The sequence below is a fragment of the Fulmarus glacialis genome, unplaced genomic scaffold (assembly GCF_000690835.1).
Source record: "Fulmarus glacialis isolate BGI_N327 unplaced genomic scaffold, ASM69083v1 scaffold15971, whole genome shotgun sequence".
Classification (NCBI taxonomy): Eukaryota; Metazoa; Chordata; class Aves; order Procellariiformes; family Procellariidae; genus Fulmarus; species Fulmarus glacialis.
In genome coordinates, this window is record NW_009191021.1 from 6,819 (window position 1) to 29,644 (window position 22,826).

The 22,826-nt window shown below is 39.6% G+C and overlaps 1 protein-coding gene across 1 annotated transcript; it reads right to left on the minus strand.

Annotated features, from left to right (window-relative positions):
• Positions 1-132: 132 nt before the first annotated feature.
• On the minus strand, positions 133-22,223 carry LOC104083148 (serine/threonine-protein kinase TAO3-like; the record flags this gene model as incomplete). Its single annotated transcript, XM_009586539.1, has 10 exons — positions 133-345; positions 2,909-3,115; positions 5,996-6,163; positions 12,092-12,173; positions 13,576-13,669; positions 15,712-15,803; positions 16,883-16,996; positions 20,577-20,673; positions 21,599-21,644; positions 22,122-22,223. Coding segments are annotated over 10 exons (1,215 nt in total), but the record flags the coding sequence as incomplete, so codon positions are not given.
• Positions 22,224-22,826: the final 603 nt, after the last annotated feature.

Here is a 22,826-nt window from a genome sequence, read left to right on the forward strand (position 1 = left end):
GTTAACTAGATCAGAAGCAGGTCATTTCACTTACTCTGTGACCACAAAACATTTTTGGAAGTTACAGCCAGCTAGCAGCTGTTAAAAAAATAAAAAGAGCATTTACAAATGCTTTTACTACATCAGCCTTACCTGCATCAGTTTCTTACGCTTTGCCTCTGTCTCAGAGTAGTTGATCACAGTATAGATGCCAGGAGATGGGGATCCTCGAAGCTTCTCCCAGCCTAGCACTACACAGGTGATGCTGCGAGAGCCCAAGGTCTGCTCCTGAATTACACCAAGTAAATGCCACTCCAGACTGGCTCTTCGCACCAGGCAGCTGTCTGAAGCACTGAAGGCTGGAAACTGTATTTCACACATGACCACAGACTTTTTCATCCTACATTTTACAATTGCACATGACATTCTGGAGCTGTAGTCCAAAGAAATCAAAAGGCCTCTGACACTTAGAGCATTGAGCCTTAGAAAACATCAACAGTCTCGGCAATTTTGCCATCCTGGTCACTTTACAGAGTCTGGTACATCTGGAGGTTGTTAATTAACACATTTGTGGAATACCATAATTTTACACAACACTTCGACTTGACCCATGTCAAAACAATCTCGTATGTGACCCTATGCCCACATAATGGAGACAGCTGGCTAATTATGTTCATCAGTATTTTCTTTTTAGCCTTTAAAGGCTGATTAAATGCAAAACAAAAGCTTAATTTAAACTTGAACCCCAGGTTCTTTCCATTTTGTTTGTGATTAGGCTCCAGAGTGCTACCAAACTCAGCACTCCCTACTTCTCACCTGCTAGAACAAAATCAAGTTGTGTGGATCAACTTCATCACAGTTTACAGAAACACAGTTAAAGCAAGCACAAAGACAAATTGAAGTATTTTCAGAATAAGGAACTTAACCTTGAAAATACAGTGGGATGTATGTGTATATAAATCCCCTGAAATGTCCTGTTCCAATTTTAGTCTTTTCACATGTATTAATATATACACAATATACACAAAGCAGTTTTCCATTTAAAATTGCATTCCCCAAAGTAGCAAAGAATAAAAAATCATGTACTAAATTAAAACAATGTATTTGCAGACTGGAATACGTCCTGCTACACATAGTCTGAAGTTACCTTATGCATACATACAGCGGAAGGTAACATTTGCCAATTGAGAAGGTATCTACTCTGCTGCAAGAATCAGTAATCACACCCAATTTTTAACTATTTTGTAAAGACCATCAGTGCAGGTCTGGGTTTTTTGCTTCCAAGATTACCCTAAAACACCTGTGTTAAGTGATCTACAGGTGATTTCTTTTACAATACTTCAGTTACAAGTGTACAAGAAACCCTGTTTTTCCAACCCAGATAACAAAAACTTCCATGTTTACGCATTCTACTCAACTGAATGTCTTCATCTCAAGAAAACAACAGCTACGCAGAAGTCCAAGAGGACTAAATTCACAGCCTCAGAAATCTTCATGTATTTGTACTTTAGAAGTGTCATAGAATCACTACAAAATGAAATATTATTCTTAAAACAAGCAGGAACTCTACTTCTTTCACAAATGCAATTTATGTCTGATGGGAGTGGCTCACATTTTGTTTTCATCAACTGTAATGACACTGATCAGTCAGTAATATTATAACATATGACTGTTGTGTAAATCAATTCCTCAAACTTCTATTTTAATGCATACGTAAATATGACTCTTTAACAATGTAAAATCAAAATTAACACACATTTCTGAAGCCTACACAAAATGAGAAAAAGCTCCAACTATAACCACCCAGAACATACAATCAGTTGTGCTGCTCCTCATTTAAGATGGTTCTTCAGGATGGCATTTTGTACCTACCACTGTTTTTTAAGAAGGGTCTCTCTCAAAAGGTGCTACTACGAATGTATTTGAGAAAGATGCAAACCCCTGAAACTTATGCAACTTATCTGCCAGTATCTTTAAATATGCAAGGCAATCTTTTGTTGAAAACAAAATTTCCTGAGAGCTCCCTTTTATAAGCGCTTCAATATTCAATTACACAAAAATGGGGAAAATTGCTTGCAAATATTTGGTTATTTAGAACCACGCTTTGCTGTAACCCTACAAATGAGAAATTCATACTTTTCATGCTGCTGTAATGTTTTAGCTCCTCTGGCAAAAAGCATACATACACTTTGAAGCTCTTTGCAAATGCAATCACACAACCAACCTATATTTTACTGCCCACTAGCAAATGACACTGCTAAGGCCAAGCTAAAACTATTTTAGTCAAACAATCTTAGATTATATGCTGACTTACAGCTGGACAACTTAGCTGGATATCTAGAACTAAGAAAACAACAGGCAACAACAGATCACAACATGCAGCAAAAGAGCAGAAAAGCATTGAGTGGAACTTGACTCAAAACATACCTCGTGGGAAGGGTCCAAAGTTCTGCACACTTCCACTTCTCATGAGGGAAATCCAAGTGCAAGCAGATTTTAATCATACATTGTGACTGGTAAATGGTTAGCTTAGCTGCTATGACCACTTGTCACCATACTACATAATACAGTACAATCATTCACAAGGAAACAAGGACTGATGTTAGAAGCAGAGATGAAGAAGTGCACATGCAGGGCTGGGTAAGGAGGCATGCAGTAAGTCTGCGTGAACCCTGCCTAGACACTGACAGCGCTACCTTTCATCAGCGGCCTCTTTTTATTTTCAGAGGTTATTTAAATGCAGTTTAGCTTTTAAAGAAAAAAAAAAACACACAGAACTTGATTCTGGCAAGCCCGGCACCAGCTCCTGCTCTCAGCAGATGGCTCAGCACAAGACCACAGCACACTGATCGTTGGGCCCTACGCGGGCGAGCCAACATGAGCAATAGCAGGGACTGCAAGAAGCTATGGAGAGCACCAGAGAACATACCTTCTTATGAACAACGGAGGAAGTGGAATTAATTGTGCTCTCGTCACTATGCATCATGACCAGTTCAGGGCTGCTCTCATCCAGGACCTCCTGCATGCTGCTCACACTGCTGCTCTGACTGCCTGTGCTCACAGACATACTTGGGATGGAATGGTTGCTGCCCAGACTGTCCATCTTCCTACTCAGGTTTGATCCATGCTCACTGTCCTATAAAACAAGGGGCATCAGTTACAAATACTGCATGAGATCACCTGCCCAGCATGTGCCTGCAGTGCCCAAAGTTTGTTTTAAAGGCCACTCTGCAGAGTTAAAGGTTCTTTGCTCATTATTTTGGCAACTACGTTTCTCAAGGCTGCTTGGGTTATGAAATACTCCATATGGGGCAGTTAGCTTTTGCCTTTTCCCCTGCAATCTTACTACATCAGGCATCAAGCCAGTTTTTTCCACATATCAGTTAAGTCTGGGCTTGAATAGGAGACATCCAGGAATAATGGATGGCTGGCGGAAGGAGTCTTGTAACTAAAAGGAGCAATCTAAGTTTGTATTAAAACAATGTTCCAAGTCAGGGTATGCTACAATGCATCAGAAAAGATGTAAGATAATGAATCCATTTGTTTATGACTTGATAACTATCACATGGTGCTTAACAGGTGTAGAGGTTTTAACCTCCATGTCCCAAGCAGTCAGCAATTACATTTTGTTAAGCTAAAAATCCCTCTGACCTTGTGTTTTCAGCCAAGGTAAATTCTTCATTCACCTTTAAGCAGCTGACTCAGAAGAGCCTGCATTATTACAGTGATTAAAACTGTTGTGATCTACTTAGACATATGTATATAAATATTCCTCGTATAGGACATATTTTTGATTCTACAGACAAATATCAGAAGTTAGCATCCTTTTTTCTTGTTGCATAGTTATACCCAGTAATCCCAGAATATGTGCTTAGTCTGGACTGACTGAGAGAATTTATGGAGTCCTTTATAATTAACTAGTGGCACTGAAGAGGCTTGCAAGGAGTTCATAGTGAGGACTGAGAACTCCGAACATACTTCAGCTCCTGGTCTGAAATAGCCTTGACTCACCAAAATGAATGGCTTGCTACCGCACCCAGTTTGTCCTGGCCTCCAAAGTGAGCTTGGGGAGAATTACATTACAAATCAATTAACAGGGTACTCATTTTGTTGGAAACCGACAGAAAGATAAAATTGACAGACTTGACAGATTTGTATTTGATTGTATGATTATTTTTTAAGCAATCAGCAGATCATTTAGAGCCTGTATAACAGCACTTAAAATCCAAAATAATACTATTTTACAGAGAACATATGCACATGAAAATATTTCCAGAATGCTTAAATAAAGTTGCAGAAGAAATAACATAATGAAGCATCTGAGATGAGGATATGGCTATGTAATTAATGAATGTATATGCACAAAGGACAGAGATGAGATTGCATATGCAACCTTAACGTTGACTTCCTGACTTGAATACTTTTCAAATGACCTTAACTTTCTTGCAGGAGGTCTGAGGAAAGCGTTAGTAGTATTTTGAGTGTTAAAGATTTGTAATGCTCCTTTTCCACCTTAGACTTTCTAAGGTAGAAAAAGGAACCATCTTGTGGCATTTACAGTTGAGCAGCTTCTGTTAATCAGTTAAGTTGTAACTGAAACAAGTGCTGTGTTTTCCTTTCACTGCCAAGTTAGTGATACACATGAGCATACAACCTTACTTTGTGGTACACAAGCTCAGTGGTAAAATGCAGTGCAGAGCATGCTGTGCACGTGCAGAGTGTGAGCTTTATTAGAGTGTTAATTCCTAGAGATACAATCTCTTTTCTGCCCCCTTTTTTGAGAGGTGGGGACAGGAGAAACAGAAGATACATCTTGGAGTCAACTACTACCACATGTATCCCACTTAGCTGTTGAGCTTGGATCTGCTGAACAGTCAAGTGCGAAACACATTCCCTTGCCCTTTCCTACCCTATCACTCTCCTAACAGGTGGACAAAGCTTGAAGGTTTCAGTGCAAAAATCTGACAAATCCCCCCTCTCCCCGTCCCAACAACTAAGCTCCAGGTTTAGAAGTTGGCTAGCTGGAGGGTTAGAACAGAAGCACTTTGTAGTTTTAATCACAGTTCTTGCTCCTTCTGTGCATCTCCTTCAATGTGAAGGACAGTGCTAAGTGCCAGTCCCCTCCTCCTGTATGGTCTCCTACCTGACGCCCAGGCTCGCCCATTTTTTAAACCAGAGCTCTAGTTTAGCCTTAAAGGAACATTTGACATACACAAACCTCAAAACCGAGTCCCTGAATATATGCTGAACTTGGGCATCTCACTACGTATTACCTTGCTATAGCACAGCAAAAAGGAGTATAAACATCACCTTGCCTATTTTTTTTGTTGAGAACCAGCCACGGATTTATTTATCCAATGTGCCTGCACCAAATGACATTAATTTCCATCTAATCTCATCAATTGAAAAATGACTGGTTTCCTTCTCTAAGCCACAGTTAGTGTCAATTATCATACACTGATTAAGTGGGTTGTTTATTGTAAGATTTAAACTGAAACTGAATTTTATGTCTTCAATCTTTTTTCTTTAGGAATTTAAAAAAAAATCTTACCAATCTGGTGATTTGCTTTTCAGCTCATGATAGGCTAATTACTTTACAATAAAGTTATGGTAATTGAAAAAATATTAACATTAATGAAGTGGTCTTGACTGTGCTTCTGAGACTGAAAAGCTTGGACTATCAACAGACCCTCCTTCACACAGGCTGTGAGCCACTTTCTTCTCACAGAGAATCTCCCTCCAAGAGAGTTTCTTCCCTAAAGCTTTCAGAAGAAAGGCCACCATTTGAAAAAACCCAAGGTTTCAAAGTTGCCAATAAACGCATATCTAACACCGAGTAAAGGCTACTGTCACTCATTATCCTACCCTATATATCTGCTGATCGAGACAATATTCCAACAACATGGATTGCATCCTCACCTAGGCTGTGCTTGTTCTGCCCCCCTAAGGACAGGAACATCTCACTTGCCCTAAAATTATTTGTAACAGTGCAAATGAGGTAACAAAATAAAAGTACCTCCTCCTCTTCTTGAGACTCTGTCAGTGGGCCGTTCCGTGTCTCTTGGAAAAGGATTTTCTTCATTTTCCGGTACTGAAGGTTATCCAGTTCACGTACTGCATCTTTTGTCCTTTGTATGAGGTCTATTAGTACCCTTGGTGGTCGGTCTCGGCGAACAAAATCATGCTAAATTAGAGGAAATAAAACACATGGTTTCAGACATGACACTAGTATGTTTGATGTAAAAACAAGGACACAGTGACTTTTTTTAAGAGACACCTGAAATGACAGTTCATATTCAGTAATCGGTCTGTTCATATTCAATAATTAGTAATACCCACTATGAAAGATTCCAAACACACTCAGCACTGATTACACTGACCGTACTCATCACTACGTCAAATAACCAAACTGATCATGCTATGCGCTATGAGTTTTGAAGCGTAGACTGCAAAACGTTTTGTGCAAAAGTCAGAAGATCTGCTTAAGCACAGAACTCAATTAAATGTAGCATACAGAGAAGTAAGGCAAAAACTACTTCACTATTTAAAACTTGTGTGCGTGTGTACGCATGCACACAGGCACATCAGTAGCGAGAGAAGATGGGTAGTGGAAGGAGAGGTGTGAGCCCCGGCTGACCCTTCACAAGCTCTCTTTAGCCCTAACTCCCCGATTCGCTTTTCTGGCTGGAGTAAAACAGTTTGGACCAGGGTCAGGTTTTCTGAGCTCTCCAGGCAACAGCTAATTTGTCCCTTCCCGAGCTCACTCACTTGAGGTGTACAAGGTACAAGACAGTGTGACTTCAAACCTTACAAGGCATAGGACTTTAAAATGAACAAAACGCATAAAGGACAAAGAAGAATCAATCCTGATTATGCAAGACTACCTGCTTAAGCTACATGCAAAGGTTTACGCTGCATCTGTCTATTCTGATTCATACATAAAACCAGTAAGAAGACCGCAAGGTTTGTTTATACTTAAAGGATTTGTAGCCAGAGTTAAAGTAAAATCAGTTTTTTACTAAGTCCTGCTAAGGATATACTAGAAGCACAGGTTTTAAATGCAGATTTAAATGGAATTTAAGTACATGATTAAAGACTCTTCTCTGATTTATCAGATACTTTCTCCTGAACTGTACAACTGGCAGTAAAGTATGAAAGCCTTGCAGCTTTCCCATTTAACCTTTGACTAAAGTAGACAGTCTGAGTATACACTTGCCAAAATTCTGGCATCACTACAGTTGGGTATGTTGCTTAATATGTATCACAGGAGATGGCCTGAAGGCACAAACATCATCTTCTGCACATTTCTAGAAACATTAACAATGAAAGAAAGGAATGGGAAGAAAGTTGTTCTCTACCCTGCAATGCAAATGCCACAATGGCCTTTTGTTAGAGAGCCTCCACCGCCGGGCCCTACCTGCAAAGAAATTCTCAGGAGGGTCACGTCTGCCCGTTTGGCCTCACAGCTCTTTCCACACCTGGTGAACTCGGGGTCCCACAGGACAGGGAACAGCATCTCTACCTTAGATGTGATGCCATCCTTCAAGTTCAAGAGCTAATACATCCAACTGTAACTGGAGTAACCCATACATGAAAGCCAGTCCTCCTTAAAACAGGAGACTTGCACATAGAAAAGTTGAAAGGATGAGCTGATCTTCTTTTAATGATTTGTAAATAAACAAAGTATCATGCCACAGGCTTATTTCTTGTTTTTAATTGAATTCAAACTGTTGTACATTTGAGTTTTGCTAATGAGGACAGCTAGTCATTTCAGTATCAATTTTTTGCTAGTAGTGATGATGTTTATTTTTGAATTATAGCTAAAAGTACTAAACATCATTTAACACAGAAGCAAAATGAATAATTTCTGCTCCTCAACACAGATAACCACCATTTATTACTCTGTAAACAGTAACAACCTGCAGCTTATCTATGATTAGAAAAAGGGTAACCATTTTTATCTCATTGTAGATAATTTTTAGAAAGCAGTAATGTATTTGGATCGATGATCCTGAACTTAAAACCATTCTATATGTCGAGTGTCTACTTGTTTATGCATATTCTTTAACAGTGCAAATACTAATTTCACTGAAAAGACTACAGGCCTCATATTCAATCACTACTCAAATATTAGATTGAGACCACATGCAAACTGCAGGGCAGATGCACAAAAGTGAAAATCAAACCAAAAGGCTCTTGCATAATGTGAATACAATTCTGACTGCTTACTTGCATTATCTAATTGTATAAATTACATATAAAAGATGTATGCACCCCTCTGCTAGGTACTGTGCAACATTAAGAAACGATGGCTGAAAGGACTTAATTTGTACACTTTCTCCAAACCGCAATAAAAAAGCCAAACCAACTCAAAGGGAGGAAGAGATTAGTCTAAAGGCCGGTAGCCAGTTGGCTGGAAGAGTGACTAAGAGAACTCAAGTCTCCTGGGAATGTCATGCAAGCTGAGAAAAACAGGGGAAAAGTTTTAAAACAAATTTTATAATTGCTCTTAATTTTAAAAGTGAAAAATATTAGTAAGTTTTGGTTGTTGTTTTGTTTCTTTTTTTTTAAATTTCAACTGTATTTTAGTATCACTACAGTAATTTGACTATTTTCATCTGGGATAGTGAATTGAAACTGAAATAATTCTCAAACACCTCATTTAAAATGCAGTTCCTTTTAAGAAATGTGGCCACAAAAATTTGCCCTATCACTGTTTACTGTACACAAGTGAAAAACCCTCAAAAGACAAAAAGATCTTCAGTCTTACAATCTAACAAGCTTTAGGGACAGCTACTGCGGGAGGCAACATCTAGGGTACTGTTCTGAAAGTCTAAAACCAAATAAAAGACTGAATATACACGATTTAAGAATAAGATCTCAGCTCCAATTGTTTGCACAGACTCCAACCTAAGGTACTCAAGAAATCATATCCTTCAATGAACTTACACTATTCCTAGAGAGCAGAAAGGCTGCCAATCCCCATGAATGAATCATTCTGAAACCCACGACATAAACCTATTAGCTGGTCAAAGGACTGTCAGGCAGTTCTGCTGCAAGCAGAACCAGAGAACAAAACGCTGGTTATGTGCCACAGCACAAATGTATCACAGCAAAAAAAAATATACCAGGCGCCGAAGAGAGAGTACAAACAAGCTCGTTCATCAGCCTTTACCTGGAGAGTGAAGGCATAAGGCTTAAATATTCTATATGGTCCAGGCTTAAAGCAAGGACAGAAGCAAGCGCAAAGCTAGCTGTTCAGTAAAGAGTGCAGGGTTTCGATTTCTCTCTTCAAGAACCAAGAGGCTCAGAAACATCCATGATAATGCATTTTACTGAGCTGAAAGAGCAACAAGAGAAGCCATAAAACAAAGGCTGAATGGTAGCCTTAGAACAAAAATCAGCATGAAAAGGCTGTCAGGTAGACACAGAGCTGCAATCTAACCTACTGTGGAAATTAAGCAAAACACTCAATGGAGCTGGCAATTCCTCTGCTCAAATATTTAAGGAAAAACTGAGTCCTGTTTACCTGGTGTGGAACAGCAGCATGCCATGCAATTCTCACTAGCAGCTATGTACGGCAACCAGAGGAATAGCAGGGCCACTAATCAATTTTAAAGAAAGGAAATACTTAAAAGGAAGAAAAAAAAAAAAAAAAAGCCTGATGGAAAAGGGGCTGGACAGGATTTCACACATCCCTACCTTCTAACGGAAGGCTGCTCCTGAATTTCCCAAACACAAAGCCGTTGGAGTTACAAGCCGTTCCTATACTTCTCGGGTAAATTGAAACCCAATGACTTAAACTGGAACTGATTTACAATTCCGTGACAGAACTTTGGCAAACTCTGGACACATCACTCCCAGCACAGGTCCCCCTCCTACATGCTCTTGGCAATTATGAACCTGTACAAGGCACTTTCAAAAATGATACAGTTATTTCCAAAACAAGTTCTAATTAATTGGGTTCAGTATAGAAACTATTAAAAGGAATAGAAACAACTTTTGATTTTGGTGGTTTGATTAGGGGAAGAAGTTAACCTAGGCCTACCCTTTAGTGCTACTTTTAACAGCTAAGTATGATGCATGAATACAGAAAAGAAGCAAACACATTACAAGATGTTAATGAATCAAGAGGAATTGCTCAAAATCCATCTAGGACAAAGAAATGATTGGAAAATGGAGATCAGAAACACAGATAGAAATACAACACTGCATGACTAGAGAAAGAAGTTGAAAAAAATATGATGTTTGGAAATACACAACAAAAAAAAAATAGATGCAGAGTATGTTTGGTAAGTAATAATATGAAGAGGGATCTACAGTTGGCACTAATCAATAAATTCATCAGGACTTCTGCACCACACAGCAGTCAAAAGAACACAGAACAACCTCCTATTGTAACACCACAGAGCAGAGCCGAGCCAAGCCAGCCTTTACCAGCTCCCATGTAACCACACCTGGAGTAATGTTTCATGATACGTGTATTAGTGCCAGAAATGCCCGTCCAGTCAGAGGAACTTTAGACAAAAAAAAAACCAAACCAAAAAGTGGATCAGAAAGGCCCAAATGAATGATTTACAAGAATAGAGCAAAACCAAGACCTGAACTGAGATCAGGCAGAAAGATCACGAAAAGATACATATTCAAAAGGTATGAACAGATGAAGAATTAATCATGCTCACATTAGCATCACTAGAGAAAAAAAGGTCAAGATAACCTTCCTGAAATTCATCTGCGTCTGTCAAAAAAAGACAAGACAGGACAGGTCAGAGCACCCCACACAGAACAATCTTGCTCTGGCCAGAAGATATACATAAGTCACCCAGTCTCTTTCCATCTCTAATACCCATGTTCCTTTAAATAATCAGCTACTATCTGTAAGTCTTTATTAAGAGCTCAATCCTCTGATCATGTGGAGTATAATTCTCAAAGTACTACCAGATCTGCAAAAGATTTGCTATTGACTATGCATCTTATGAAGACTGATTAAGTCTAGATTTGAGTAGCAATTAAAATGACTTTTTAGATTTTTCTATCACTTCCACAGAGAAAGCCTGTAGCAAATTACAAGCCTTAAACCTTACTGAAACTGCATATAAGCTTAGTAGCAAGTATTGCCTGTTACACAACAGAAAAATAATGTTTTTCCTTACTGGGGAAGGTAAGCAGAAGAAAAAAAAAAAAAAGGAGCATCAGCAAGTTAACAAGTTACATTACTTTACACAAAACTGCATAACTGCTCCAGAAAGGTCTTCGTTTCACACACGCTACACCAAGTTATAGTTTCTCCACTCTCTCTGCCCCCATTTAGAGGGCGAACAGGGTTGCCTCCACTTTCCTCCCCCATTACTGTCTGCTCTTTCAGAGACCACACAGTGCAGCACGGTCACAATTCAGGGCATCCTACTGACAGCACAGTATAGCACAGAGGCTGGTGAAAATTCCTTCTTCATCAAAGCAGTCGGAAACACGTTCCTAAGTCCTACCTACACAGAAAACTATTGGTTGGAATGCACTTCTGCAGCACAGATTTAGCTAACCTAGCTCTAGACCTGTTTGTCCTTGATAATACTTTCAGTTAAAGTATGTACAGCATTGTCCTGGAAAAAAAAATTAATAAGAAAATAAAAATCAATATTAAATCCTTCTATCCCCCTCCTGCTGACAGGTCCTTCCTTCAGCTAAAAATCCCGTTACTCACACTACTACCCCATGAGGCTTGCAAGTTCTCTAACACAAATGTAACCTCTGCAGAGCTATGGGGTGTAAAAGGAGCAGGGTGCTGGGCTGCTACCCCAAATAACTCCTCACTCGACAGTGTAACTGTCTGCAGCCTACTTCTACTTTTCTCCAGTAGTTCGACTCTTGACCATCATGTTTAAAGAGAATTGAGACTGACATAACAGGCAAAGTGAGGAAACAGTTAAAGAGCCTAAAATATTGCAGCCTAAAATACTCTTCAGAAGACCCCAAAATTCTATTGATTCAGATGAGAGCAAAACCAACCTTTTTTTTTTTTTTGAAAGGGCAAATATTTGTTTACCATCTTTAGAATTATTTTGGTAGACAAACAGATTTTTCCTAAATTTCTCAAAAAGATTTGAAAAATTACCCGTAACAGATCTGTTGATGATGGCCTTTCCTGAGGTATTTTCTGTAAGCAGTAATCAACAAATCCCCTAAAGGAGTCTGACCTGTAAATAAAAAAAAAGTTCTAAATGAAAGAGAAGCTTCGCATCTGGAGTATACGCAAACTTAATAGTGCAAAGCAAAAGAAAAACCTTGACTAATTTGTTCTTAAGTTCTAGGGCAGAGAAATTAACTGGACTTTTCCAAATCCTGAGTAAGTTGATCCCACCAGTTCTTTCAACAGTTATTTCAACATGAAATAAACATGGACACACAATTATCCCCCAACCACAAGCTGAAAACCAAGCAAGAACTATGTGTAGCAGTCATGATTTCCAATGAAATAGACTCGTTAAGGTAGCTGATGAAATGGCTCTCTACTCTCTAGAAGCTTCCCACCATTTGTAACACTGACTCCGTAAAGCGCCTTGATACAATGCTTAGTTCAACAAAACTTTAGGCTATATATGAGCTTGTATCACAATTGAAAAGAAGAAAACTGATCTTCTAGGTGCCATTGAACTCGAAAGCAGCATAAAAGGCACCTTGCTTACTCCCTGTGTTTTCAAAGCTACAGAGAGCAAACAAGTGACTATAAACACGCTGCTTGCAATCAAGAATACTGATTCTTATACTGTATTCACAAGTTGTCTCTACTCTGCATTGCAAATTCTGCACAGAAGAACACGGATATCAGCGTGCAGAAATGAAACCAAGTTCTTTGAATCTTGAAAAATGGACAAAACAGAGACTATGAAATAAGGAAACTGAAGTGGAGTGTTTTTGATAAAATGATCAGCAGTGAAGCAATTATGCTACTTAAGTGCCTAGCAGTGTAACTTGGGGAACTTCACACCTCTCCGGGAGCTGTCGTTTCAAGCCGTCTGCAGATTCTGCCAAGCATCACTCGATAGCTACATTCCACTCTTGGGTACAGAGAACAGAAAATGGGGTAACCCCTTTGCTCCCACAGAATAACAAAGCATTCTTGTACCAAAGTTCAGATTCTGGAACAAGCCTGTAGCATGGGGAGTATTTAGTGGCCACAGAGCTCTGATGACTTTTGAAGTCATGCACTGAAAAAATTCTAATTACCTCTATATTCTGTGTACCTCTCCCCTCCCTTTCTCCACAGTTCAGCTGCACTACAACGCTAACGATTCTTCTGTCAGGAATCTTTTGCAGCTGGAAACTTTGCTGAGCTACGGCTGGCTTAATGCATCCAAGAATATTTTAATTCCTACAGCATCTATAGCCCCATAATTAACACCTCCACACATTTAGACTGCAGCCAAACTGACAGAAGGTCAAAATTGAACCTGCCTACACAGGAGCATTATTTGAGAATGCAGTCAAATCACTACGCTGCAACAAACACTTTTCTTGTCAGACTTTAACCATGCAGAGAGCATCGCAGAGCATTTTCAGAGCAACAAACAAACAAAAACCTGGTAATAGCTCTCTTACCATTCATTTGACTGTAACGTAGGGGAATCATTCTGGGCTATGTGATATAAGGCACTCATTGCATTCATGTTGAAAAGTGGAGGCTTCCTTTCAGCTAGAAAGAGAAGAGAAAGGTGTGATAAGGCAGTCTGGAAAGAAAAGGAGAAAGATACGGAAGTATGAGCAAGGATATCACTGCTAAATCAATAGTTCATTACTGTCGTCATCACATTTAAGCCAATTATTTTAGTATTCTAGGTTAGACCAGGACAACCACTCAAGGAAAGTTGTTATTCTCTTGAAGAGGGAATGATGAAATCCAAAGAGAGCAGGATGCAAATTACAAGGAAAAGTTTCCAGTAAATTTTACCTTAATTGCAACATTTCACACCTGACCTGCTATGGTAAAATCAGCAGAAGCTGACTAAAACAGAGCTTAGACATACAGCATGTCAGGGCTAGGAAATTCATGTATCAATCCCTACAGATCTTTTATGCACTGCTGGAGCATCTGTATTAAGGGAAAAGAATGGCTGCCTGTTTCATTTGTCATTGGCAGTCACCTGCAAGTGGGACACGTTCCCAAATTCACTTGCCAGATGTGTCGTTAATTCCTCCTAACTAAAATTCTTCCTAGTCCTTGCACCGAGAGGACACCTACCCACCAGCCCTGGACCTTTCAGGAGTGCAGCAGATCTCACAGAAATTGGTAGTTTTCACCACCATCTAAGGTCAGTCATGCCAATCAGCCCATGATGCCAGGATTTTTAAGTTCATGTCAGGTCAGAGCAATCACTTGTCCTTGACATGCAGCATGCATGCAAACCACCGCATTTTCTTTTCTTTAAACACTACTTACTTTCGGCTACACAAGAAATTAAGACATCAGCATTCAAAGAAAGACAAGGGGTGCTCAACAAGAGATTTCCTCCCACTGCTACCTGACCCCATGTTCAGATATGGAATCACGCAAAGGCAAAGCTCTAAGTTTAAAAAAAAAGTTTAATACTTCTCAAAAGGGTAATATTAAAAAAAGCAAACCCATCAACTATGTAAAACGGCTTTGAGGTTCTTGACTGAAAAGCTCCATAGAAAATCTAGTGCCTACGTAGGGTAGCATAGTATCTGTTCTACCACTGTGATTTACGCCTTGAGAGGCTGTAACTAGTCTAAACTCCACACAAAAAAAAAATCAGTGGCCATGCAGAAGAACAGAACTCTAGAACTTCTGATTTTTGCATTATTTATATCAAAATACAGATGTGTCAGCAAGGCATTAGCGCTGGCACATGAAATATAACACTGGAAGTTACTGGTCATTTACACCATTACCACCTCCATATTGGGGTCAACGTTTCTTCCTATTCTGTATACCCCCCTCTTTGTTATCTCATATGTATTTCTGCTGATTAAACATTTATAAATAACATTTTCAGTGACCTTGCCCTCACAAGAAGTTCTTGATGCACTGCTGTTAAGGTAAGTATAATCTACATCAGGACTATCTTTGAAAATAGTTTACTCAGCACATGCAATGTCAATATTCAAACTTAAAGCGCACACATCTGCTCTGTATACCTGCTATCACATCTACATCTGCTTCAGGTCGTGTGGATGCGTATCATTTGCCCTTTGCAGTGCAAACCCTTTTCTTCTCATGTAAAGAACCTGTCCACGTTGATTCATTTCACAAACTTTCAGCTGAGATTGAAGATTATTTTGTTTCAGAGAGTGGGGAAGTAAGAAGAATTGAAAATTAAATGTAGGTCCCTTCTGACACAATTCTTAGGACACCAGTCCCCCTGACATAATAGCTGCAACAACTTTCTCAAAACCCAGCCTGAAAAATACAGACTACAAACCATAGTTTCTTCTTGTACAAGACTAGAATCCTCTAGTTATTAAGGGAATAACTGAACACACCATATTAACATTAAAGCACAGCAGCATTAGTGGCTTGCTCTTCATTTGCCAGTGAGTAAAAGATTTAACTCAACTGTCAGTGCTTTCCAAGTCAGGCTTTTTAAAGAAAAAAAAAAAAAAACAAACACAAAAAACCCCACTTATGTGGAATAAGAATCTTCCGTTTTCTCAGGACTTCCTAATAAATACTGCAGACAGTTCATTATTAATCTCAGCTGCCAAGTATTTACTCACCTAACTCAATACACGTGATCCCAAGAGACCAGACATCCACCTTTCCATCATACTGTCCCTCGTCCATAGCAAGGATCACCTCTGGTGCCATCCTACCAACCACAGTGCAAAATATGCAGGTTAGGGGATACAAATTGTGACTCCCAGCACAGAGCTTAAAATGAGATGGCTTCATTATCTTCAGCAGCGCAGCGGACCAGAACTTAAAGAGCCAGCATGGAGCTGAGTAAAGCCATGCCGAAATGAAACAATGCTTGCCTGCACTAGCAACTCTTCCAAGAGGCAGTTTAAGAAAGGAAAGTAAATAAGAGGCCAACCTGATCATCTTGCTGTTAGCGCAACATGCTGGCAACATGGGAGACCCACACCAATCTCAAAGGCATTGTACCTGCAGGCAGACAGCAAGGGCTGGGAGAGTCCTAAAGGCATCACTTTCACTCTCACCAGAGATGGTGGGTTTTCCATTGGCACACCAGGAGAATTTTCCAGCAGATATATGCAGCCTGTGAGTGTAGCTATGAAAGGAACAGGGAAATCCGGAACAGTGGGGAAATACAGTGGTCCAGGATAAAGGGATGAGTGGTGGCGAAAAAAAAGCAGCGGGCCCAGCCTGCAAAAATTCAGCCTCTTAACTTTTGTTCTTCAAAGATGAAGCAGGCTTCCTGCCAAATGGACTTGTTCAGAGGTTGGGCGATAGGTGACCTCCCATCAATGCCTGGGGCGTCTGCCACAAAATAAGTGGAGCATAAAGCTATGCTGGTCCACTATGTTAGGAATGCCAAGCAACTCAAGTGACCCTTAGAGCAAGTTTCTTCAAAACAGAATTAAGCAGCTGTGTGACTTCCAGTCTGCACGGCCAGATTAACAGGATTCCCTTTTTCCATGTGGTTGTCTTAGTTCCATTACCTATGGCAAGTGTTAATAATTTTTAAGCCAACGGCATTACAACAGTCGAAACATTAACTGGTGCCATTTCAAAGTGCTGCACAGCCTACCTCTACTCATGGGCACTGAGAAAGAACACATTTCCTGAAGAGCCAGACACAGGGATTTTAAGAAAACTGCTTGGTTAATAAAGTTTTTATGACAGGTATTATTTTCAGATTGTGAAACGCTAGAAACAGAAGAGAGCAGTCTTATAAAGGACTGAAGTATTGCAGGCTTTACTCACCAGTAAGGCGTTCCCACAAAAGAATTGGCAGGGGAGACTATAGATGCAGACCCAAAATCAGCTAGTTTCACTTGACCTGGCTCTGTTAGAAGAATATTTCCAGCTTTAATATCCCTTTAAAAGTAAAAAAGAAAAGTATAGTTCTGGTTACAGTAGAATAACCTTCAAAAACTTAAAAACACACAGAAGTCCACTAACTTCTCAATTAAACATTCATAAAACCCTGAGAATATTTAGAGGTCTAGTATTACAGAAAGCTAGAGGAATCAGATACATGGGTTTTTTTGGGAATGGAAACCTGGCTGTACCCAAAAAGGGCAGAGGTTGAGGAAAGAGAATAAGAGATGAGCCATGGTTGCAAGGTTGAGACTCCAAATTGAGATCCAGGAGAGATGTACCCTAATACCCTGCTGTGACACCTTAAATGATACCAGACATGTTATTTTCATCTTTCAAATGCCCTAGGTTCCTTTATCTGATCTTTCCTACAACTCTCAAGATAATTCATACATTTAAGAGATTAACAAGAATGACACTACATATTAACAATAATGACAATACAAAAGGCACAAGATATATTCAACACCTTTGGCATCATGTTTCTAAATTCCAGCAGTAAGTGAGATAATTTCAAATTAACTGCCCATGAAATGCTGAGAAAGGTTAACTCAATTTGTATACCTTCCAAGATACTTTGCAATGACCTTATTCAAAGTTTGAGACAGACTTGTCAGTTATATCTGAAATATTTTTTTCTTCCACCCATCTGACATAAGAGGAGGAGGATTGCTTTAAGAAATTCAGGTCTACTTACACATTGCTAGCTGAAAATCACAATATAGTGAAAGTTCCTTAAAATCCTGATACAGCACTTCAATAACAAAGGGAAAATTGCACACTAGGTATGCCACAGATGCCTTTACATGGGGGCAAAGCTATTGGCTTTTGCAAAAGCAGACCCTCAACATAAATGTAAGGGAGCCCTGTCAGCCAGGCTGTATACACCACACAGTCTGGAATCTTTTCAAAAAATGCCATACATCTTTACAGAAAAAAATGCATCAAGAAAAATATCAGCTCTTCTTATCTGATGTTCAACTCTAAGTCCTTAAACACCAAAGCCACTTATCAGTAGTAGTAGACCTCCAACACAAGTTACTGTATATTGCCAAACACACTCATACTCTGATCCTGTGAAAACCGAGCTAATTAGATAAATGGGAAGGGAAAAGCTATCTTGTATTTGCTGCAGTGGAAGATCATACACTGAATTATCATACAACAGTTGAAGCACAATGATTTGTGCATCAAATACAAATTCAGTATCACTGTAGACCCAGAGTACAGGCAAGCTGAGAGACCCTTTAAATTTAGCGTGATACAAACACTGGAGACATGCCTTTGTCTCCAAAGGGCATCACACAGCTGGGATAAAGAGAGCCACAGAGATAGAAATTTACTTACAGTATTTCAGCAGCAGAGCCAGAGTAAGAACCTCTATTCCCCCATTCCCAGGACAGTACTGCTTCAAAAGTAATACTATGGAATTTTTGCATACATATGCTACTCAAATACATCCTGACATGTCTTCATGTTCTGGGTCTATGCATCTGTCACTTCTGCTGGAGGACAAGTGCTACAGATGTCTTGTATGTGCAAGAATGAACACCTCAAAAGTACAGAAGAGACAGCACAGGGTGTCTGTCTATCATCTTTGCTATCATCTCCACTGCTACCTTCACTGTACAACAATCAACAACGAACTCAGTGGCCATGTTAGGTATCAGTAAACACATTTGCTAACTTAGGTTTGCCTTGTACCTGCAAGTAAAGAGCAAATAACCTCATCCTTTGCCATCCCATAGCATGACGTTAGAACTAACTGGTAGCAGAGATGCTCAGGGAGCTCAGGAGGCAAGGTTAGAGACTTGCTTTGTTCCTGCATCCCCACAAGGTGTCCCTCCGTTCTCGATCACACTCGTTCTGCCTTCCCTGCTGCGGGGCAGGGAAACCACAGCTGTCCCAGCTGCCAGCTTTGGTCCCTTCTCATTCAGCGTTTGCTTTACTTTTCTCAGTGCTACTGGAACTTGCCGCAGCAGAGGCGAGCATGGTGTTTTCCTCCAGGTGCGCAGTTCCCCTGTAGCTGTGCATATCAGCACAGCGCTCCTCATTGCTGAACAACAAAGCTAGGAAACGGCACTCTTTCGCCGCTCCTTTTTAAGATACAACATCTATCAGAAAACTAGAAATCTCTTGTTGGTCCTCTTTTCTGAGAGACAAGACTTGCCTGCCCATCTCAGAAGTTAAAAGGCAGAATACCCCTTGGAAGAAAACCAGATAGGAAAGACCTGCGTGGTATTTCTAGCAGTAACTTTCCTTACGGCCTCTCTCAGCACACTGCAACAGCAAAGTAACTTTTTCCAGTTTGAAAGAGAAATAACAAGCTTTGTTCTTGATATGCAATAAGCACAGTTATGGAAAGTTCACACAGAGTAGCTAGTATTCAGTATGTGAAATTGCTGAATTTACAACACATTAATTGCACCATCTTAGAAAGTCCTAATGAGTATCAAGAAAAACTAATTCTCAATAGTGTCCATACAGGGAGTCATTTATTATAAATAAGAATTCAATGCACTTTGAAAGCACGCAAAATATTTCAAAACAGGTATTTTTATGCTAAAATAATGGCATATATGCAAAGGGCTGATCAAAAATCACCTCATTTTAATTTCATAAATTGGCATTCATGTTTAAATTAATATTTCACTTAAATCCAATTTAATAACCATGTGTAGATACACCCCAAATAGTTATTCTAACAAGTGACAAATAATTGCTGTCTCTGTAAAATCCCTCACTCTCTCAGCCTCAGATATACCAATTTTCAGTCTCAAGCTTGCCAATAGATGACAAAGAGGCTTTTAGCCCCATAAATTAGTCTCAAGTTGCCTCATTCTGATGACTCCCCACTCACATTACACTAATCTAGTTCTCACCCATTTCACAAGTCCCAGTAGTACCCAAAATTAGACAAAAAAAACCCCATGAGAACATGCAAAATTGTTGACAAATGAGTCAAAAAAATCCCAACTCCTGAAAAATACCACATTATGAAAGACAGATCTAGGAGCTGGCATCCACGAGCAGCCTGTTACAAAATCTTCCTCTGCCTGTGTGCTCTGATTTCTGCTAAGGTAGTTTTACCCTTGACTTACGCTTTCATCAACTGATTTCTGAAAGCATAAAGTTTTACTTACTCATATATAAACAATTCTCACAATGTCTAGTCTTAAAAATAGTCTAGCTCTATCACTCCACTTTATTTGGCAAATTTAGGGCAATATTTTCCTGTCAGTCAGCCAACATTCAGGTGTATTCTTTGTTACCGATGTCCACAGAGGAAAATTGCTAACTGGAAGAGAATTCAGCACTGAATATAGCCACATTAAGTTATTTCAACAACAACAACAACAACAAAAAAGAACAAACAAAAAAAAGAACAGAACTCCTTAACAGCCAACAGCTTTTATTTATACATCTACGCTGGCATTAGGAGTACTGACAAGTCCATTAGAGCAAATTTTGGTAGAATAACCTTTACCGAAGTTGCTTAAACACAGCAAAGCAATTTTCAGACTCCAGAGAGTGGAAGATGGAAGGACATCTAAGCAGCACCGAGCTCCAGCCTTACCTATGAATCCTACAGTGAGAGTGCAGGTAGGCCAGCCCCTGCAAGGCACCGTGGGTGATGGCAGCAATCTCCACTTCCTGAAGTGGCTTCTTGTGAACTGCGGAAAAAATTCAAGAAAAACCATAAGAAGGTAAGTGATCTTTTCCTGAGAAAGTGTTTTTAAAGAGAAGGAACCCCACCAATTTTGCCAGCTATGAGGTGAACATCATCTTCATCGTACTAGTTTCCTATGGCCTGATGGCCATTAGCAGCTGAGTCTATGCACAGCCTGTGCATGTATTTCACATCATAGGAAACCACATTTTTCTTCACATTCTTTCTATGGCCAACAGTTACTGTTAATACCAGGAGAGATGTCTGAGTGCAGCTTGCCAAATGTATTTGAAATACCCATTTGGTCCTCAGCAAGGAAAACTTGCCACTTTTTTTCCTCCAATAGACAAAAAAAACAGGAAAATGAGAAATACCAGCTACAAAGAGATGCCCCAAAGCACCTTCCATATATCCCTTTGGCTGACTGTATCTTAAGTACAAAAGATATGGTCCACAAAGAGTACTAGTTTTTGTAAACTTTAGCTTAGATTCCCTATTCCTCTGCAGGTGCTGTTGTTCTAGTTTTGAGGTCGTATCAGTCTCTTGTTCTATAAAACCATCTGTAATTATTCCTACAAACTGCAAGGCAAGAACAAAGGTGATCTCTGCAGGTTTTTGTTATGGATATTCAGAAAACAGGCAGTCTGCTTCAGTCATCAAGAAGGCACAAATTACAGGAACATAGCTATATACATTTATACCTTTTACAACACATAAATGTGCATGCCAACCACATGTAGCACTGGCCTCCTGGGAAAGTCTCAGCTTACCCTCGGTATCACAAATATAGGTATTCTAGCTACAGAATGAAGTAGTATAGACAGACCGCCTCTACCACCTGCAAAATACCAGTCTGTGAGAAAACAGCCTCCCACTATACTCAGAAGGCGCACTAGCAAAAAGAAAATCAAGGACTATATAAAACTTACCCTCTAGCAAATCAGAAGCTGATCCTAAACAATACTCCATAACCAACTGCAAGAAAAAAGCATGCTTTTAAATAATAGGGTAGACACTCCCCACAAACAGTTACTACTTGAACGGCTAAAAAGCAGTAAGAAGCAAATAAAATCTTAAAATTGCAAGAAATGCAATAAGCGATGAACAAAATAAAATGCTCCGAACATTCCAGCAATGTCAAGACATCTTTCATTGTTGTAAAGACAGTTTAGGCACTGAGAAGTTTGTGGGGAGATGTTGTAGAGGATGTCCCATAATAATTGTTTAATCTGCATGAACACACGCCTGCCTCAGAGAAGCAGGAATTTGTTCCAGTGTCCTAAATATCTATTCCCTTTAAATTACCTGGAAGCTTCTTCAGATGAAAGGGACTACAGGCAGCATGGGATGAATGCTGCTGCATGTAAAGACACTGTGTGTACTGAATATTTGATTGCTGAACCATACATTTTCTGCTCATGAAGACCTCTAAATGCCACATCGCTCACTCACCCATGCTGTATGCTCTTTCAGGTAACAGCCCTTATACTCTATGGTGTTGGGGTGCTTCAGCTGTTGTAGAAACTTGACTTCTTTGATGATATCCTGCCATTTCTAATTAAAAAAGGCAAAAAGGTATAAATGCATTTCTCTGCTTAATCCCCTGCATACTCTCATACACCACACACTGTAGTACAGTCTGAAAAGCAACCACAAAACTATTTTACAATGTGAAGATGATAAGAGTCATAGTTGCAAAAGCACAACTATACACAACTGGTCTGGATCTCTATTGCATTAAGACAATGCAATATTGTCTTATTGCATATTTAAATAGCTTGAGGATTGCAGTATTTTTTTTTCCTCATTTTATCTGCAATATATTTTACTTAAAGCATTGCTACTGTTTTGCTTATTGAACTGTCCAGTGGTCTCAAACTTAGTAACAAATCCACCTGCCCCAAAACAGATACTACCACCTATAGTATGAGCTACAGATGGTAGCAGTTAGCTGTTCACTTCCTTCTGTAACGCAGCACAAGGCAACTGACATTTGGAAGACCTCAGCACACGTAAGAGACCAACAGCTAAGCAAGGAAAAATGAGTTTAAAACATCCCTGTTTGCTCCTCACACACACATTTTTTACTGCATGTCAATCCACCAACCCAAATGAGCAGAGTCAATCCAGAGGGGATTGAGTGCTCCCTCAGTAAGT